Source organism: Ischnura elegans, chromosome 3 (assembly GCF_921293095.1).
Source record: "Ischnura elegans chromosome 3, ioIscEleg1.1, whole genome shotgun sequence".
Taxonomy (NCBI): domain Eukaryota; kingdom Metazoa; phylum Arthropoda; class Insecta; order Odonata; family Coenagrionidae; genus Ischnura; species Ischnura elegans.
Window position 1 is genome coordinate 97,218,574 of NC_060248.1, and position 20,830 is coordinate 97,239,403.

General features: G+C 37.2%; 1 protein-coding gene across 2 annotated transcripts in view; it reads right to left on the reverse strand.

The window, feature by feature from the left end:
- LOC124156216 overlaps nucleotides 1-20,830 on the reverse strand; it is a 61,626-nt gene that overhangs the window by 26,958 nt on the left and 13,838 nt on the right. Inside the window, exons 1-2 of one of the 2 annotated variants that reach the window (XM_046530612.1) lie at nucleotides 9,716-9,853; nucleotides 2,116-2,231 (exon numbers count right to left, since the gene is read on the reverse strand). In XM_046530612.1, coding sequence (XP_046386568.1) covers nucleotides 2,116-2,231; nucleotides 9,716-9,717 — 118 coding nt within the window. In that variant the 5' untranslated portion in view covers nucleotides 9,718-9,853. Of the gene's footprint in view, nucleotides 1-2,115; nucleotides 2,232-9,715; nucleotides 9,854-20,830 lie in introns of those variants that run through there. The other variant, XM_046530613.1, reaches the window with a different exon arrangement.

Here is a 20,830-nt window from a genome sequence, read left to right on the forward strand (position 1 = left end):
AATTGGATAGTTTATTGGCCCTAATCCAAACCACATTGGCCGTGGGTTTTTATCCTGATTTATGGCCTGAGTTCCTGGCAAAATCAACAATCTCGCTTATAAAATATTCTCTAACCCTTAGTATAAATGCGTGTCCCCAGCTCGGGTCGACAAACAATTAGTCATAAATAAATGGTTTAATTTGGGGATTGCGTATACGACGGTACAAAATAAAATGACCATAAATCAGCATTCGGAGATTAACCCGTATGAGAAAACGTGGGTACTAATTGGATATTTAATTGACCATGGAAGAGCCTGATAGCCATGTAAGGTTTGAATGCAATAGTAATATTTAAATCTAATGAGCACCCAGGACTTATTCACCGAGTGACGAAATGCTTAATTTTCTTACTTTTTAATGCATTTCATATTGTTTTTGGAAAAAGCATGTTTTTATCTTTTTATTTTTATTTTCTACTTTTGGTCGTGAATCGTGTTATCGATTAAACAAGAGTTGTTAAAGTGATTTATGCTAAAAAAAACTGCAGAAAATAACTAACGCCATCTAATGAGAAAATTTATAACTATTTTTCCATATTGAAATTCAGTTCGTTGATTAGTGCACAATGGAACCAAATTTCAAATGCCTTATTAATTTATATCGTATCAACATCAGAAACAGGCAGGTGTGCCAAATTTCAAGCTGATACGATATCGGGAAATAGAATAAATATCATTGCAAGATTCCATCGATGAAACAGACGAGGAAGTAAAGGAAAAGCGTGTAAAAAGAGTATTAACTCCTTTTAAATGAGGAAAAGTTCAGAAATAGATTATGCACGTCAATTCGTCATTTCATGGTTACAATAAGAGTAATTGGCTAAATTGACGAAACAAATTATAAGAAGGAATGGGGAACAGCTTGTGGAATAAAAATTCTCCACGTATACTTGCCGTAAATGGTAAATTACAAATAGGGTGGTTTCCTATTATTTTTTTATTGCCTAAATCGAAAGATTATTACTCCTGGAGTACGTATTTCACGCTTTTAGATTTTTAAATGACGATATCTATTTTTCGCGATCAAATGAAAAGTGAAAATTTTCAAGCGCGCGAAAACGCGACGCGTAAGTATGAATGCCGGGAAATCTCTCCGTGTGACGCATTTCTGGTTCCCGCTGCCGCCCTGTGAGGTGACCTTGTGGCGAGTTGAGCGCTGATAGGATTGGTCTTATTTCGGCTTACATTGCCATTCGTCTAAACCGGTATTTCTAAAACGAAATAGTTTGTATATTATGAATACAGTAATGTGGGTAACGAATCGCAATCAATGCCTTTCGTTTTCTTTGATGAAGGAAACTACCCTATTATATTAAAATCAAAGATAATGAACCTCAAATGTTTTTATATCCCATCTAGTTCATTTCATTCACCGCATCATTTCGTTCACTTCCGCCCATATATTCCTTAAAAATTTTCCCTTCCGCATGTATATATATTAGACTTCTTGACTGAAACCTTGCATTTGTACCTGATGATAGCGAAGGCGATTCGCCGAAACGCGTCGTACGATAATAAATTCTGTGGGCATGCAAAAAGGTTTTCATTTTTCACTTATCAATGCAATATGCTCCACAACACCTCGCCGAGCACCGTTTAATACATATCTCATCTAATCTGCTATAATTTTGATTATTTAATTAATTATTTTATAATTATATTAATTATAATTAAATTTATTTTATTATTGCAAATGGGGAAAGATACTTTTTGAGGATTTTTCCCGGCAAGACATGACAATCTCTGAGATGTTGCATTTTCCCTGACTTCTCCGACATTTGGCAACCCAACAATTGAAATCTGTGAATAACATATATTTTTTAACATTTTTAATAATTTTTGGCGTGTAATAGTTTTAGTCTAATAGTTTTTGGCGTCTTTATGAGAAATCACAAAATAATTTTAGAAATTACATCCGGCTGAGTGCATATACTTGAAACGCGGATAATTTGTTAACTATAGTCATAATCAATATATTTATTCAAAAAGTCCTTGAATTTATATTTATTCCTCAAATTACCTTAGTTACTCAAAGCAAAAGAAGCCCAATAACATTGTAGTACCATTACTCACCTTCCTCTTGACGTATCTGATGAAGCTTTGCGTTGAGGAAGTAGAGGCCCCATGTTATAATCAGAGCTATCACCACGAACCACGCTTTCTTCGACAGTCTTCTGAATATCATCGTCCTGTGAAGGAATAAGACATTTTTATAGTTTTAATCCTATATCAAGCCTTTGATGAAATATGTATTGCTTCAGATAATTCCGCGATTTGAACTTGATGGTGAAATTAGTCCAGGTAGTTATATTAAGTAAATATTAATTAGAACATGATCATAGAGTAACTAAGAACTTGTAATAACTATAAAATGAGTTCTGTGAAGGGAAAATTATCTATTTTATAAGAAATACACCTATCCTCTTTTCAAAATTCCAAATTCTACTCAATGAATATAATTGTCAAATTGTAAAAATAAATAAATTGTAATCACTCAGCGGGTATTTTTGAGCGACTTTTGACACTTAAATTAGAGCTAGCATCCATTTTAGTACCGTTTTTATTGGTAGACGTATTTACACATGGGTTCTTGACCTTTTATGCTGCTAACCTTGACTGGTGGGCGCTTTTGGCGTAGTCTTTCGTATCAAATCATCCTATTTGTCGCCTCATAATGAACGTAAACAAGCCCACGTGTCTGCTTAGTAACCGAAACTTAAGTCCAACATAAAACGTACTAGAATTGCCTACAAGAGCCCGCATTATGGCTGCACGACAACCAAAAACCGAGGCCAATATTGTAATCTCAACTTCGGTATTACAGTAGATTCCGTTTAATGGGTCCACCGGTTACTTGGAGCAGCCGCTTAATTGGGGCAGATCTTGAAGAACAGTACCCAATAGAGGAATATCCCAGAGTATTCTCCGCTTAATTGGGACAGCTTGCCGTTTTATTGGGCCATGAGTAGGTGACATAGACTCCATACTCGCGACGAAATTAATTTTTTTTTGTTTTCAGATTACTATTTTTTTATATTTTCCTCCTTTGATTTACACTTATTTTTCACAAATGTTCCTATTCTTGCCCTATTTTGAAAGCTCTTGTTGTTATACTATCCGCAAGAGGATAGGACTTAGTAAAAGACATTCATTCATCGTCGCCCAAGGCCGTGAAAAATTTTTTTAAATAAATTGTTATAATTCTTAATAATGATGATGAATTAACTAAACTCGCTGATTTATTAATCAAATTAATAATTTAATAAATTTATGACGCATTATAAACATTCTTTAGTCTTCTTTCTATCATTTCAACGTTTTTTTATGCCCATATATAGGATAGTTCGCCGAATAGGGGCAGCCGCTTAATTGGGGCAAAGTATACAATTCCCGATATTTCCCAATTAAACGGAATCTACATATGTTGAATATGGAAACCGTTGGCCAAGTTAGTTCATTTAAATAGATATTATTAGAATCCTGATATTTTTCCTTCTTCAAGAGCATTCAATTTGATGTAAATAACAATTATATTAAAAATAAACAGCATGAAAACAAAAGCAATCATCGCAGTGATCTGATTAGACTCTCAAGATCCGTCACGTGACCCGTCGGATTTTGCCAATGTTGGTCCATTCCGCACAAGTCGAAAACCGCTCCTAAACAAATTTTCTTTGAGTTTCCATATTAATATTTGAGGTTTTATAATTAATAGTTGCAGGAGTAACTTAATGGAAATCCATAATCGCAGGAATAGAAGGATCAACAGCTTTGCTATTTCCACATAGTAATTTATTGAGACCGGCCATGGTTTCGTTACAGAGTAACATTAGCAAGGTGGATAACGAGAAAACCTTGATAATGTTCCTCTGTAACGAAACCATGGTCGGTCTCCATAAATTACCTTGTGGAAATAGCAAAGTTGTTGATCCTTCTATTTCTGCGATTTGAGGTTTTATTTTTTCCACATCTTTTGCCTCGTTGCAGCAGAGAGCTCTATTTACACCTATTTAATCACAGGGTTTATCACATTGTTCACATGGTTTTTTAATTCTGGCCACATGCACAGAAACCAATTATCACTCCGTTGACAACCAGTTGCGCCAAGTAATGCAGTCTACGTAAAAAATACGCTGGTTCGTAATCTGTCCCCAAATTTAGTACTTATTTTTGAAGCAATGAATGCATTGAAGCCATAAAAGCCTTTATTAAAGTTTTAACAAATTTGTAGTAAGTAGTGGACACTCGAAAATGGTTATGATGAAACAATTTAAGTAAGGGGAGTGTTACGGCTCTCAAAAATGATGCATGAGAAGGTTATGGACTGAATTATAGCTATAACAAACAGTTGATTATCTAGCTATGAAAGCGGTGCCACTGCAATACCTATTCACGCAAATTGAATCGGTGATTCTGCATAAAAGTGGAGCCAAATGAGGTACAGAGCAAAGTTTTAATTCTCTATTTGTGCGTGAATCTTGTTTTAAACTATTTCTTTGTAGTTCCATCCATAGGTAAATTTTAATTGCGAAGCTCTTTGCTACTAATCGACTAATCATTAATTAAGATTAGTAGCATGAAACCTTTCTAGATGAAACCACTTAGGTTTTCGGCAAGTTATACGTCACGACTAAAGATTGGTCAAGCGAAGCGGGTTCTATGAGCACCTGCTCCCGTCTTATCACTGCAGCTTGCAACGCATTGATAAAGCGTTCATGTTTTGTGGTAGCTAGATGCAGCGTTAAGGTGCGTTTACAGTGTGTAACATGTTATATAAACATGTTACATGTAATAAGTTACTCGTAACATTTGTTTTATAAGAAGAGTCCAGCGGAGCCAAAAATGCACAAATAACATGTAACAGATTCAGTCCTAGCCCACTGGCTATCCCCACCATGCGCCTTAACTCTTTTCTGTAACATGTTACACATTTTCCCACGTCGTGCGGGAAACCAAAAACTTGTTATATAACACGAACTTTTGTTTTGTAACACAATTGTACATGTAACTTGTTACACGGATTTGTAACTTTTTCGTAAAACATGTTATATGTAACTTGTTTTTTATAACATGTTACACAGTGTAAACGTAAGTGTAAACGCGGCGCGGTGATGGCTCCAATGCGATACAATATTTTCCAATATTTTGCAGTGTGATGTTAGTAATTACGAGGAATGGCATAGAAATGTTATGAATGTGATATATCACATCATCATGTACGTAAAATTTCGGTTAAAACCAAGGGCGGCTCAAGGATTTTTGGGGGGGCACCAGGGTCTGGCTGGCTAACTGTCTTCTCATATTTGGGATTAAAAATCGACACGAAACAATTGCTCTACGAAATATGCTCTTAAATTTATTTTTAAAGTTATTATTATGTGAATATTTATAACTTTTATGTTAAAATATAAAATTTAATTACATTTGTAGTGAAATCCTCGTCTATTTTTTAAGCGACTGGGGGTTACGTGCCCCGCTGCCTACGGTTGACACCCGATGAGGTTGTAAATACACTGGGGGCGCTGTATTCGAGTTTTAAGCGTGATCAGCATTCCGCCATCTTGGTTTGACCATTTTCGGACTTATGTTAGTCTCAAACAGTGTACGTATGTAATCAAGTATTCTATTCCTTTTATCGCTTCTGATTTATAAAATGAAAATGCAACAATTACATCTTGATTGTCGTCGGAGTTTTCCGATCGTTCGCCATGCTATTGTGTATATGAAACTGTCCACATTGTCAAATCGTGGTGATAATATATCGTCGTGAACATACTTTCATACTATTATTGCGTCCGGTCAGCTATTGTCAGATTTCCATTGGCAGTAATCTTATGAATTACCAGTAGAAGTGCAGGGGAATGGATATTTTACACTTTTAAAATGTTATTTTCGGCTAAGGTAGTTGCACAGCCGAACGGTGGTGATTGAAAATAATTTCTCCTTGGGAAAAGATATGCGAGGCATATTTTCACGAAGCATTCACATAATGATAGGAAAAAGTTTTACTGTGTTCGTTTGCGATAGTTTATTTTAACGTAACAACGATCATGACCGGATATTTCACCAAATAGATAGCATTGACTCTTACGGGATTTATCAATGTTTTGGTCAAAGTAGGCGTGGCTTTCCTACCCAAGCACCCCCATTCCTGCCACACTGCGGTCAACTCTGGGAACTAGTTATGCCCCCTCCAGTATATTTACAACCTCCTTGTTGACACCCATATTTATACCTTATATCCCCGTGAAACTCAGATCAACTTGTCCGTCAGCGACGCGAGCGACGACTTTTGTAAACCCATTTAACTCTTTGAGTGCTGGCTGCTAAATTTAAAGCCCTACTGAAAAATCCAGCCAATTTTACAATATTCATACATTTTTTAAAACATTAGCATCAAAAATATATTTATATCGATGTGCATTTCAATAAAAATGGACTTTGCTCATCTTTATGAATGAGTTGAATAACATTTATTGCTAATTTTTAAATATATAATTTAACAATGAAAACCTACTGTTTTTGAAAAATAAAAAAGTTGCAACATATGATGAACCCTCAACGAACGGTCCATTGGCCCAAAGAATTTTCACACCAAGTGGCCCAAGATGAGGATGCCGGTAGCTACAGAGGACTTTTCGTCCTGAAGACATAAATTGAACTCTTATTCCATCGAGCAGTTGATTTTTGAAAAAACAGAACCCCTAAGCAGTAAACTGGAAAAGTACCACGGGCGAAATATTACGGCTTCACGCATACAAAGCCAATTAAATGGAAAGACGTAATATTACGTCCATGGCAATCCTCAGAAGGATTAGCAGGTCGTAATATTACGTCCATGGCACGCAAAGTGCTAAATACGCGGTGGCTGACAACACATTTAGAGGACACTTGAGGATCCTCTTTTCTTTAAATATCATGGAAGAATGTTTGGTGGACAGGAGGAGGAGATAGGATTTGTTGATAGAATGAAAGGGAATAGGCCTTGTTCTGAATCAAAGAGCGAGGTTTATGCTGGGATGGGAGACGGTTGAAGTAATTTTCTAATTCTCCATGCAAACCTACCTAAACCGGTAGAATACCTAGTAATATTAATAAATCAGCCCTGTTAGTACTTGCAGCCGTTAACACAAATTCCTAAATGCCCATTTATGCCATTATATAAATTAGTTTATCTTAAAGCTACTATCAGTGAAGCAAGTAGTTCTTCGGGTTAACAAAGTGATTCCCTTTATAGAAGAAAAAATATCACCCGTAAGTGGAGAAAAATGTTTTTTTGTGATGCAAAATTGACTGACTTATTAGAATTGTTCCTCAAGTGTTCTCATTATTGAGTGCAGATTTCGAAGGAAATTCCCTATCCTAGTCCAGCACTCGTATTTGATTAAACCGTTTCCTTTCCTTGATATCACCTAAAGCGTCAGGAAGTTGTTTAGATAAGTTCGTAGGAAAGCTGAAAGTATTTTTAAATTTGCGAAAAGGATTGCGGTAAAATTCCTATTGCACTGAGCTGAAACTTAAACAGTGTACCTTCAAATTGAGAGTACGTTATAGGTAATGGTTTTGAAATGCTGGTCTATGGTATGGAAAGTATTCAAGTGACATCTAGGATAGGGAAATCAATACCAAAAATGAGAAACTGCTTACAATATTTAACTAAAAAAGATATAAACATATGAGAAACTGCTTAAAATGTTTACTTAAAAAGAGATAAAATTTACCTTGAAGATATCTCCCGAGGCCTCTTGGAATATGGTATAAAAGAACTGGGATACCGTTACAAAAAGGGGCGAATTATTCTCACCAATGTTGTCATTCACCATGTAAAAATGGTTTGGTTTAGCCGGGATTCGAACCTGAATCTCTCTAATTCTTGACATATGGTCTACAAGTAACATCAGCTAGTTTTAGCGAAGAGTTCTCGCGATCGCCACCGGTCAGAAACTGCATAATTGCCGACGTTTCGATGTCCGACTCGGTCATCGTCCTCAGGACTGTGAGTGTACTCAGTGAACACTCACTCAGTGTACTCACTCACAGCCCTGAGGATGATGACAGAGTCGGACATCGAAACGTCGGCAGTTATGCAGTTCCTGACCCGGTGGCGATCCCGAGAACTCTTCACTTAGTCTATCCGCCGAGAAAGCACGAAATCTTTCTTCATCGACTAGTTATCTTTTTTTTTCAAAGAAAATTTAGATTAGGTTTATAGTGAATGCTGTTTGCATCTCAAGTTCACATGTGCAGAAGGGACTGAGGTTGTTCCCGCTATGTCGAAGTCTGAGAGAAAAGCCTGCTCGGTCCCCGACGGAATTATTTTCCAAGTATTGCAACCAGCAAGCAATACGAATTTCACTTTCACCCGTGTGCTTGACTGCGTACAAGTTACTTGTTTGATGCAGGAGGTACCTCTGAAAGTGGATGAATAGTCTAGAAATACTAAGTAGTGGAATTAGCAGAGCGATGACATACATGAATAATGAGAAAAGGCAACGAATGAAAAATCATTAAAGAACTGATCAAAATACATTGAGATTGCTTTTTGGACCTGTATACGCCAAAAAATACGGTGGGCTAGCCAAGTTATAAATCGCGGTAACTACAGCTGATATTTGAGGAAGGCATACATTAAAAGTAAATTAACCGGAGGAAGATCAAGATACATGCATACATACGGAAAGTGTAGAAATATATATTGACAACTCAGCAAGTTAAGGTGAATCAACCGACATTGCATTTGTAGATAGGCGGGGATACAGTAAACCAATCTTAAGGTGCGTTTACACTATGTGACATGTTGCATAAACAAGTTACATATAACATGTTTTACGAAAAAGTTACAACTCCGTGTAACAAGTTACGTGTGACATTGTGTTAAGGCCTGTTTACACGATACATTAACACGTACGAGTTAATGTACGTTTGCGCGAATGATTTTGGTGGACCGGTACGGAACATGTACGAAGGCATGAACCAAATTAGAACAGGTTCTATTTTCTGTGCATGCATTCGCACAAGTTGGGTGGTTACACTGTGCATTTTGGCGTTCATTCTCGCGTTCATACATTTAGACATTAACCCGTACGTGTTAATGTACCGTGTAAACAGGCCTTTACAAAACAAAAATTCGTGTTATATAACAAGTTTTTGGCTTCCCGCACGAAGTGGGAAAATGTGTAACATGTTACAAGGCCTGGTTACACAATACATTAACACGTACGAGTTAATGTCTAAATGTATGAACGCGAGAATGAACGCCAAAATGCACTGTGTAACCACCCAACCTGTGCGAATGCATGCACAGAAAATAGAACCTGTTCTAATTCGGTCCATGCATTCGTACATGTTCCGTTCCGGTCCACCAAAATCATTCACGCAAATGTACATTAACTTGTACGTACGCGTTGATGTATCGTGTTACCAGGCCTACAGAAAAGAAGTGAGGCGCATGGCGTGGATAGCCAGTTGACGGGTGGGCTGCGACTGAATCTGTAACATGTTATTTGTACATTTTTGGCTCCGCTGGACTCTTATTATAAAACAAATGTTACGAGTAACTTGTTACATATAACATGTTTATATAACATATTACACAGTGTAAATGCACCTTTAAGGTCGTTACACTTAGTAATGAGCTTCGTGATACCCCTCGCTTCTGTTGCTGGTGACTTACATTTTAATCCCGGCGGTGAAGACTTGAACAGCTAATTTTCATCCTTCACTGAATTCCGGTTGGTAACTTCATTCGTTAGTTGATCTCATGTGCTCTCAATTCAGCACTGCAATGCGTTTAAGGGCACGCTATCTTGCACACGACTAGAAGGTGTGATATGCGTCTGCAGCTGTTGACACACTCCTTTCCTACGGCGAATAGTTCCGGGACGACGATAGTCTGCGTGAATACCAGACGTGAGTGAGTTCTCAGGCGTTGTTCCAATACATTGTCTGCGGCGTGTTTGAGAAGCCCCGTCATTGTCAGACATTTTGTTCACTTCTATTCTCTCCTCACGATTACCCCTATTTATGACTAGTTTGGATTTGGTAGGAAGCTATAAATTATTTTATCTTGAGAAGTTATTTTTCGTCATAGAGGCACACCATCGACTGATATATCAAAATTAATTGACATGTTTTTCCACGTTTTGCTTCCTGTGCAGGTAGTTTTTACGGAGGATTTTAGGAAGGGAAATGACCTCGAAGTTTAGAAGTATAGGGGAATGCAGATAAAGAAATATTTCAAGTTTAGCGTGATAATTTCAATCGTTCCGAATTTTAGAGTATCCTAAGGAATAGTGAGTCTAGCCCCGCTATCTAGCGGCTTTAAAATCCAAACCACATGGCAGGTAATTAATGGTGGACTTTAAAAAAAAAATTCGGAGTTGTAAATTTAGGATGAAAAGGCTGAATTTACCCAATGATAACAATCCATATGTGTATAATCTTGTAGCTATCTTGTTGTTTCATGCTTAAAAATAATCATGCCATTATTTTATCGTGAATTTTGCAGGCCCGATGTGTAAATTATTCATATATTTTGAAATATTTCGCTATTCATCCATAGAAATCTTTTACTTCCTTATAACATATATATTATGCAAAGATCACTTTCCAAATCGTCACTTCCATGCTAAATTTTAGTATAGCATAAGTGCGCCGTCTTAATTAGTTGCACGAGGTAATTAAACCAGTTTTGCATTTTTTTAAATGCTTACTTCTGGATGCTTCGAAAATTTTCTACCACTCTGAATTGATTTTAAAGACCTGCATTAGAATTGTCAGCCAATACTATTAGCCTAACAAAGTGTCGTTCAAAATTTTTATCAGTTCGACAGGTGTTGTGTTTGAAAATTCCGATGCTAAATTTGTTGATTGGTATATTCACTCAAAATTCTCCTTCTCCTCCTAATCCCTGTAAAGTTCTAGCGCGCAGATATGGTCATCTTAAAAGGACCGCCAGTCTCATTCCCACTATGTTGTCATTGCATGTAATTTTTGTCTGGAGTAAGTGCCTAGAATACATAATTTCTAGGAACTCAGTAAATTTTATCGGTTAGGACGACTTGACTGCTCTTGCGTCGAGCAGACTGAAACAACTGCTTTCTAGCGGTGAATAGGATCATTATATTGTGCTTACCGATCGTTAGCTGAGCAGTGACATTCTTCGAAGATCGGCATTATAATTAAGATAAGGAAATATTTTTAAACGATAATGCTGGACTGACAATGGGTTTTTTCGTAGGTAATGGTTAAACACAATGGAAATTACCTGCTCCCGTCAAGAAGATGTGACTAATTTGCTTATGATTCCGAATAGTTATCCTCAATTTATAGCTGATATCAATAAAATCGATTCATTTATAAAATTGGTGAACACATTTCATTGATTAACGGTTGATAGAATAGCATTCTTTTGCTGTTAAAATCTTCGCTCCATGGTCAAAAGTGAGGTACCTATGTATTGGATCGGTGAGCCATTGCCTCACTTGTTTCGAATTGCTTTCAGTTCAGATTTAAGCTGTGCTATTTTTATACTATATAGAGTAAAATCCCATGCATACCTAAACAGAAGAAATCGTTTTGCACCATTAATTTACACGAGCCTAAAGGTATCCGTTGAAATCGGTTGTTAACTGAGTTATAAGAAACAACAATGAATATATTGAGGTAATCGCTACACATTTTCTGGCATTTTAAAAGCAGTAACAGAAAATAACCAACGATATGGTAGATTGAGACGTTTTTAGTCAAAATTTCCATTATGAGCAAGAATTTTATGGCGAATTCTTCGATAATAGACGAGTAGAGGACGAAATGACTAAACATTCGGAATAGGGAATGTTGGGTTGATCCAGTTATGAATCGTTCCTTGAATCCAGTAATGAATTTAGATTTTTCTTTCTGACCATGAGGACGATTTTCATATTGATTTATGCTGGAGAGTCATCAAAATAGCCCACAACAATAATAATGTAATTAATTTTTCGCAGATTATTGCATGCAATTTGAAAATTGCTGATAAACTATTTACAGATCAGCAATCAGTTTCATTTCTTGTTATAGTAATAAATTGAAATCATAGAAAAATGAAAATATTCAACAAAGGAAAATATACAACAATATACAAAATATACACACATGAATATACATCGTTGAAAAATTCATTTATATTGGCTAGTTAGTGATGGTATATTTCTTTCTGAATTTTTGCAGGGAGTTTTGTAAGAAGTCTTTGATTGGTTTAGAAAGGTTTTTCCAATGTTTTTGAGGAGGCAGCGATAAATGATTTTTGAAATTTTAAGGACCTATGATGCAGAGACCAATTTTAGGGAGTAATTAACCATTTTTGATGCATGTATTACATATTACATTCTCTTTCATAATAACAAAGCATTTTGGCAGATTACGTTTTTCAAAACTTTCATAGCCACGGAATATCGGGAAAGCTGGGAGACACAGAGAGCTATATTTAGAACCAGAGTGGCCTTCAATCGCTTTTTTATCGTCGACTTGATGAGATGTTTTTGTTACGGCTGTGCTCTCTATAGTTCGTCTCATTGAACGTCGTAATTTCCGCTTAGCTTCCAGAAATGAGCTTCCCAACCTCTTCACTTTCTATGCTTAGCTACTGAGGAAAATTGAGAACCGACATGGTACTTCGACAATCTCGATATTTTCGTTGTTTTTCTCGTTCTCGATAAATGTTGATGGGAGACTTTCACGGAGTGGTGCAGCATGCGTAGCAAGGTTTTCGGGTTGACCTCCGCGTCGATTCATCTTCGAGTGAATCGACGCAGAGGTCAATCCGAAAACCTTTCTTCCGAATAAATGTTTAATTTGAAAAGGGAGTTCTTTTTCGGCAATAGGGCACTGAAGTAATTCATCTTGAACAAAGGATTTGCCGGAGGCAGCTCTACAATCAATCTTACGAGTACTATCAGCTAATCTTTACATAATAACAGATAAAATTGATGGTTTGAGGCTTAACTTTGTGAAAGCGATTCATTATGAAAAATGGAAAAGAAGGAACTTTGTGCTTTCACATGAATATTTATTCACAAATTTACACGGCATGGTTTCAACGTTGGACGTCATCATCAGGTGAACTCTGGTATAAAATGATGTGATGGACTTCTGTAGAGTTCTCAGGTATTACCGGAAACGAGAAGGCAGATGAACTGGCTAAGGCCGGCGCTGAACAGAACCCAATTGGCCCAGAACAAATGGTGCCAGTTGCCCCCTCAATGGGGATGGCTGCAATCAGAGGGTGGGGATCAACCCAACACTCAAGGATCTGGCGAGAAACACCGGGGTTACGTCAGGCAAAAACCCTTACAGGAGAGCTCTCTCCTAGACTCGAGAGAAGACTTCTCCTTATGAACAGAAGTCAATTGCGAACGGTAGTAGGCCTGCTCACGGGACACTATCATGTAATGAGACATATGCACCTGCTGGGGGTAACTCAGAGAGGTGTAGATGGTGTGAGGCGGGAGAAGAAACAACCACCCATCTAGTATGCGAGAGCCCCGCAATCATGATGACTCGATATAGAAACCTGGGCTCACCTTTTGTAGAGCCCAAGGAGGTAAGAGATCTTCCCATTGGGGACCTTTTGTCCTTCGCTAAGGACATAGGCCTCCATGGGTGATCCATTATCGGAGGTTAGCACAATGGACCTACAGGTCTAAGTGCCCTGGGAGCTGATCCCCCACCGCATCATCGAATCTAATCTAATCTAATCTAATCTGTAGAGTTCACCTGATTATGACGTCTAACGTTGAAACCATGGTCGTGTAAATGTGTGAATAAATAAATATTCATGTGAAAGCACCAAGTTTCTTCTTTTTCATTTTAACAGATTTTTTTCCAGAAAATCAATACTTGAAACCCTCTAGTGGTGGCAGGGATACGTAATAAAAATTTAAGTAGGCTTTAGTGACTTTATTGTTTTGAAACAAAAGATGCAACTTTTTTAAAGCCGTTAAAATACTTACGTTGCTTTCCAGCTTTACATGTGTTGGTCCTACGGATCCTCCATCAAATGGTCTGAATAAGTGAATTACCGAGCATCAAAGGCTATTATTAAACCTCGGAGTGCGGGAACGTCTTGCACGTCTTATACGTCTTGCACGCTGACTGCGGTATTTTCCCAAACATTTGATTTCCACCTCGATATCTTGCACTTGGATACTTTCCCTCACCATAAGGATCGCCAAGGGGCTTAACTCTACCAGACCAGCCCTCGTGGCAGGGGGTGCCTACTGCACAGGGGGTCTCTTATGCACTGACTGGCAGCTGAAATCGTGAACTCGCACAGCCCAAGGGTTAAAGGTCAAACTAGCCTTGAGTATTGTGTTTCTTCAAGTAAACTGCGGTATTTTCTGAAATACCAGCGTGCTTTAATGCGCAAAATAAATTATAACTATAATAGGGTGGTTTCATATTATTTCTTCATTGCCTAAATTGATAGATAATTACTCCTGGAGTGCGTATTTCACCGTTTTAGATTTTAAATTACGATATCTATTTTTCGCGATTAAATGAAAAGTGAAAATTTTCAAGCGCTCGAAAACGCGACGGCTGAGTATGAATGCTGGGAAGAGCCCGTGTGACGTAAATGACAAGTTTCACATGCACGCTGTGTGAGGCCAATTCGGTGCGAGGATGTGAGCGCTGCTACGATGCAGGATTCTAGCAGGTAGGGCTTGGCTTAAATAAGGATTATTCATACCCTATCCAACGAAGGAAGCTTTCCGACCATAGGCAGTTTTAATAGGCGATTATTAAGAGCTCTGTGCCTCATTCATGCATTGGTAATCTCAGACGATGTAAAACTCCTATCTACTCGTATAGAAACTAGGTCCCTGTGACGTCACGTGGAGTGGCATCACATGGGCGCCAATCTGGCCTTTTTCAAATGAGGTTAATATTGACCATTAACATTCGTCTAAACTGGGATTTCTAAAACCAAATAATTTGTATATTATGAATACACTAATGGTGAGTAACGAATCGCAATCAATGCCTTTCGTTTTCTTTGATGAAGGAAATTACCCTATTCTGGTAAAAGTTCTTTGTAATCAATTATGAATTATCGACTAATTTTTGAAGAATCCATTCAAGATATTCCTGTATTAAACAGGTGCCAAAAGCATCCAAAGTCATAAAAGTTCTCTGCTTGGCCTCCATCCTTTTATCCCTTTCACATAAACTTTTTCTCTATGCTCCCTTGAATATTATATCGACAGTTTCACGCCTCGAACCTTTTACGCTGCTCTTAATTCCTTATCAAAAGGATGAAAGTTTATGAGGCTTTTAGGAGCGGCCAACTGTGTTGGAGACGTGTAGCTGTGAGTGCAATCATATTAGACATTATAGCAACGGCTGAAACCACTCGAGATGGCGAGTAATGAAAACCACCAGCGATGGTAATCGTGATTTTATGGCAGTACTTGAGTACATTCGAGAGCAGGGTTAAAAAATATTTTGGTCGATGAGTTTCAGGTAGAAATTCATGGAAAAATTACGCATTCAGATGCTATGTTTTAATATGATACATGCAAATACACTTTTCACTGTTCTCATATTATATTTGAAATTTTATTCCACAACATGATCGCATTGTATCTACATATTCATCGTGCGATAATATACCTACCGTTAAAATTAAAGTAACCAATATATCAGCTTAACGATTAATTTCCATGTCATTAAAGTTTAAAACACGGATCGCAAATCAATATTTCGATATAATTCAATTTTAGATCACTCTGTTGATTTCTCATTCAAACTATTACAAAATTTTTCTTTAAGCCGCCTGAATAACTGAGTAATCTGATACAAACTTTCCCACTATAAAGCCATGAACGTATTTCTCGATGCTTCTAATTTGATTGACAAGTCTTAAGGCCTGGTTACACGATATATCAATACGTACAAGTTAATGTCTATGTATGAACGCGTGAATGAACACGAAAATGCACCGTGTAACCAACCAAATTATGCGAATGCATGAACGGATAATAGTCCGTGTTCTAATTTGGTTCATGCATTCGTGCATATTCCGTTCCGGTCCACAAAAGTCATTCACGCAAACAAACATTAACTCGTAAGTGTTAATGTACCGTGTAACCGGGCCTTTAATGATGATTTGAATCGGCGCTATCCAGTTGTTAAAAGGAAAGTGATAGTGTGAAGAATTCATAAAAAAGAAAGCGGCTTTTTTAGTGTCCCTTACGTAACACGAATAATACTAACGTATATTTTTTGTGTGGGGGAACGAAACGTAAAAAGTATTTTTTATACATATAACGTAACGAATATACATCATACATGAGATGCACTAACGATACTCCACTAAGGCAATTCAATGGGATATTTATTTTTAGAGATTGTCTCGTAGATAGTGTTACAAATTTGCATTATTTGCATATTAAAAACTGCTTATTTAAATGCTATAAATATATATATTTTTAACAAAAAAATTATATTCATTGCAAAAAAGCCCTGATGAAGGCATAAAAATATGCCGAAACGTTGGCAAAAAATTAAATTTAAATCTAAAAGACCTACATTCACAGACACAAATCTAAGTTAAAAATTGTGGTAAAGAGATAGTAACAAAACTCAATCTATTAAAAACGGAATTAACTTGTGGAGTAAATGACCCTGTTTTCGGCATTTTTAAGAAAGCACAATATGAATTCATGGACCTATAATGATATATTTTGAGGAGAGATGCGTAGTAAAAACGGCCAATGATGTACTAGAGATAGTTGCATAACTTGATATGAAGTCAAAAGTATTTCCTGATTGATGAAAGACTCATAGCAGAACTACGAATCCAATCGATTGTTGACAAGTTTACTTTGTGGAAATTCATGGTAACAAGATAGAAACAGCCGCTCTAATGTAACACCTTTAATATTTATCTCGACCAATTTCAACGTTTATATATACGTCATTTTCAAGAGCTGACTGAATAACGAACTGCTAGCCTGATACACATGTTGCTGGGAGGGGTAGGTGGGGTAACGTTAAATGCTAGAAATGGGTGGTTTAGGTTGGGGGCTCATTTAAGTGGCAGAGGTCTTATCAAAGCCATTGGGCACAGTGGCGTGGCCAGGATTTTGAAATGGTTTGCCGGAGATTTGGGGACCCTTCCGGGATGCATGAAAAATACCCCAGGGCTAAGAGTGTCCTCTCCCGCAAACATAGTGATTTTTGATGCTGAAAACGTTTTTTTTTTACGAAACGAAACAGTTTTAGGACTCAAAGACAGTAATTTTGTACAAGTAGCTATTTATGAAAATAAAGTATATAATTTGAATGGATTAAAAGCTTTAAAGGCTCAAGGGGGAGGAGGGTTGTAACCCGGAAAACCTCGCCGTGGCTCCGCCACTGATTGGACAATGTTTAGGGGGTGTAAGGAGTAAAAACTCGCACAGCAAGAATAGGGTAGTTTCCTTCATCAAAGAAAACGGAAGGAATTGATTGCGATTCGTTACCCACCATTAGTGTATTCATAATATACAAATTATTTCGTTTTAGAAATACCGGTTTAGACGAATGGCAAGGGTCAATTTTATCCTCATTTGAAAAAGGCCAAATTGGCGCCCATGCGATGCCACTCCACGTGACGTCACAGGGACCTAGTTTCTATACGAGAAGATAGGAGTTATACATCGTCTGAGGTTACCAATGCATGCATGAGGCGCAGAGCTCAGGGAAACATGTCTTAATAATCACCTATTAAAACTGGCTAAGGTCGGAAAGTTTTCTTCATTTGATAAGGTATTAATAATCCTTATTTAAGCCAAGCGCTACCAGCCAGCAGGGTACTCAGCTACCCGCTAGCAGCCTGCGTCGTATCAGCGCTCAACTCGCCTCAAGGTCACCTCACAGGGCGGCAGCGGGAACCAGAAATACGTCACACGGAGATTTCCCGGCAGTCATACTTACCCGTCGCGTTTTCGCGCTCTTAAAAATACTCACTTTTCATTAAATCGCGAAAAATAGATATTGTCATTTAAAAATCTAAAAGTGTGAATTTAGTACTCCAGGAGTAATAACCTTTCGATTTAGGCAATAAAAAATAATAGGAAACCACCCTATTGGCGTATCGGCACCAGATTTTCTCCGTACACATTTGAATACACTTTCGTTCATCTAAAACTTCACCAGCACGTATACACTTCAATATTGACGACCCTTGGCTGAATGCATATTTTCTAATCATTTATAATCATCTGTCCGAACCTTACTTGAGTCGACTTAAATCTGTAAGAACGGAGAGCCCGATTGGTTAAAGAGGTGTGATGAAATTGTATTATCTCTAGTTAACTTTATAGATCGAGGCCGTATTATCTAATCTTCTCTCTGTTATTGTAAAAAAAAAATCTTAACTTCTTCTCGATAAACTCGTGCCCGATAATTTACGACGTTTTCCCCCTTTATTTTTATCAGTTATCGCTTAAACATCACAAGAAACTCATCACTGTCAGTATAGTCTTCTTCGATATCTAAAAAAATATAGGTGAATCATATAGTCTCATTCGATGCTCTATATTATTCAAGCACTGTCTTGACTGTGACTTACTTTCTTTTTCCACTTACTTCCAAGTGTTTTTTAATTTGTGACTATAGCTTGCTTTGATGAAATAGTTGGTAAGGATTTTTCTTTCTCAACGGAATCTCACATTAAAAAGGGTTAAATTTAATATCTTTATATTCCCATATAATTCTCGTAGCTTGAAAAGATAGATGTTAGCATTTTACCACTTTTCCACTTTTTGATTCGCTCACAAAGTCTTGACCATTCTTAGAATAAAAATTCGTATCGGAGGGAATAGCCAAACATTATTGCAAAGGGAATATCTTTAAGTTATAAAGCGATTTAATAAGGCCCGTGGTGTATCAGAAGTCAGAACTCACAGAATTTGAACAAGTGAAGAATTAAGTAATACTGAAAACCATTTGTGATTCCATCCGTCGGGCAATTGGGATCGTTTTTAATGAATACGTCATTTCACTTGATTGAGAAATTTGATCGTTGAAGTGGTGAATTATGGATCTTTCCCTTGGTATGGCTCAAACAGTCACATACAACGCTTTAAAAAGGGTGCTGCAAAGCGAAAAATGTGAACTTATGCCTCCTAAGAGACCAATGTAATCACTAACCTTGATTTATCCTTATCTCTCGAGGGTATACTTATCGTGAATAAACTTGAGTGATTACTATCTCTGCTCTCCATTATAAATACAGAAGTCCTTCGGGAAACATTTAAGTCGGTATTTCCGTAAAAGCTACATGGTTGCTGGGATTACTTTACTTTTAGCACACAGCTCAGTCTAGTGTGTTAATCATAAGATGACTTATACAGACGTAATTGATGTACAACTAAAATTCTGCATACCTATGGCCAAAATTCTGAACCATCAATAGCTAAGATGCCGTGGTAAAAATTTGAGGAAAGCGCTGAATCGTTGAGGTAATTGTTGTCTCGTTGATATAAATTGAATTTCATTGATTTAAAAGGAAATACAATGGAATAGGGTATGCTAAACGTTTACGAAGTCACCCGAAAGTGCATATACTAAATGCGAAAATAATCAATTCAGAAAAAAACATACTGTCATGGTAAATGATTTATTAACCGTAGAATTATCGAACATAATATTTAATCCGAAGTCGTAGCACGGATTGGCATCTGCACCGGACGAAAGGTGTGCTTAAACACAGAGACTTTGTTCCTCCAAGTAGCAAGCAGTGAAAGAAAAACTGCCCACACGCATCAGGAGAGAGAGGAATAAATAGAAATAACACAATTTCCTTGCTCTAATTAGCTTAGAGATACGCGGATCTTTCTTAATCTAATCAATTCGTCGCTTTGATACCGAGACTTTTGCTCTCCTTCAGATTCGAAACATGTGAATATGCCGTGTTCGTCAATCGCTAAGCAGGTGGATTTAGGAAAAAAGGAGTACCTGACCCGGTGGCGATCCTGAGAACTCTTCACTAAGTCAGGTTGATATATGTGGCCAATATGCTTCTTGGTCTGTCATGCTTGTGGAAAAAGGTTATAATTAACACGCAAGCGTAGTAACGCATGCTTTTTTTATTGATTAGAATGCAATAAGTATTAGTATAGTGTGTATACCGTAAGTTGGCGCACGGGCGCGCGAACTACCTGAACCGCGAGCAAAGGAGGGGAGGAAAGGACCGACAAAAAAAACTGTATGGGACCGACACTGGTAGTTGGCGGATCCGTCCGCCCATCCCTTTCCTCCCCCCCGACGAAGGCAACTAGCACCTCTAATAGAATTATTAACTTTTTTTACTTTCTCATAACATCTCAATCTAAATAGAATATTTGTAAAGTACTGAAAAAGTTAAGAAGAGTGATATAAAACACGAAGTGCTGCGATCATAAATAACGAAATGGTCGAAAGTTTTTTTTTAGCCGTCATACGGTATGTTTTGTTTTAACTTTTTATTTATGATATAACTTTTTATTTGTCATATATCTTTTTAATATTAGCCATATTTTCATCAATGACGCTGAACCCCTATCTTAAATTTTGAACTAGAAGTTGAATCAGCTGTGGCGTCGACTTCAAGTTAAGAAGACTTTTCAAATCTAGGTATGTGATTTTTAGGTTCATTTTTAAACCGCAGTTCATTTAAGCTCCACAAAAGAATTGTCTTGTCCTTTTGTTGCTATTTGGCATTTATAACTTTATTTCAGTATTTCTATTTTATCAATATTCACATTTGTCTTCGGAACGAATC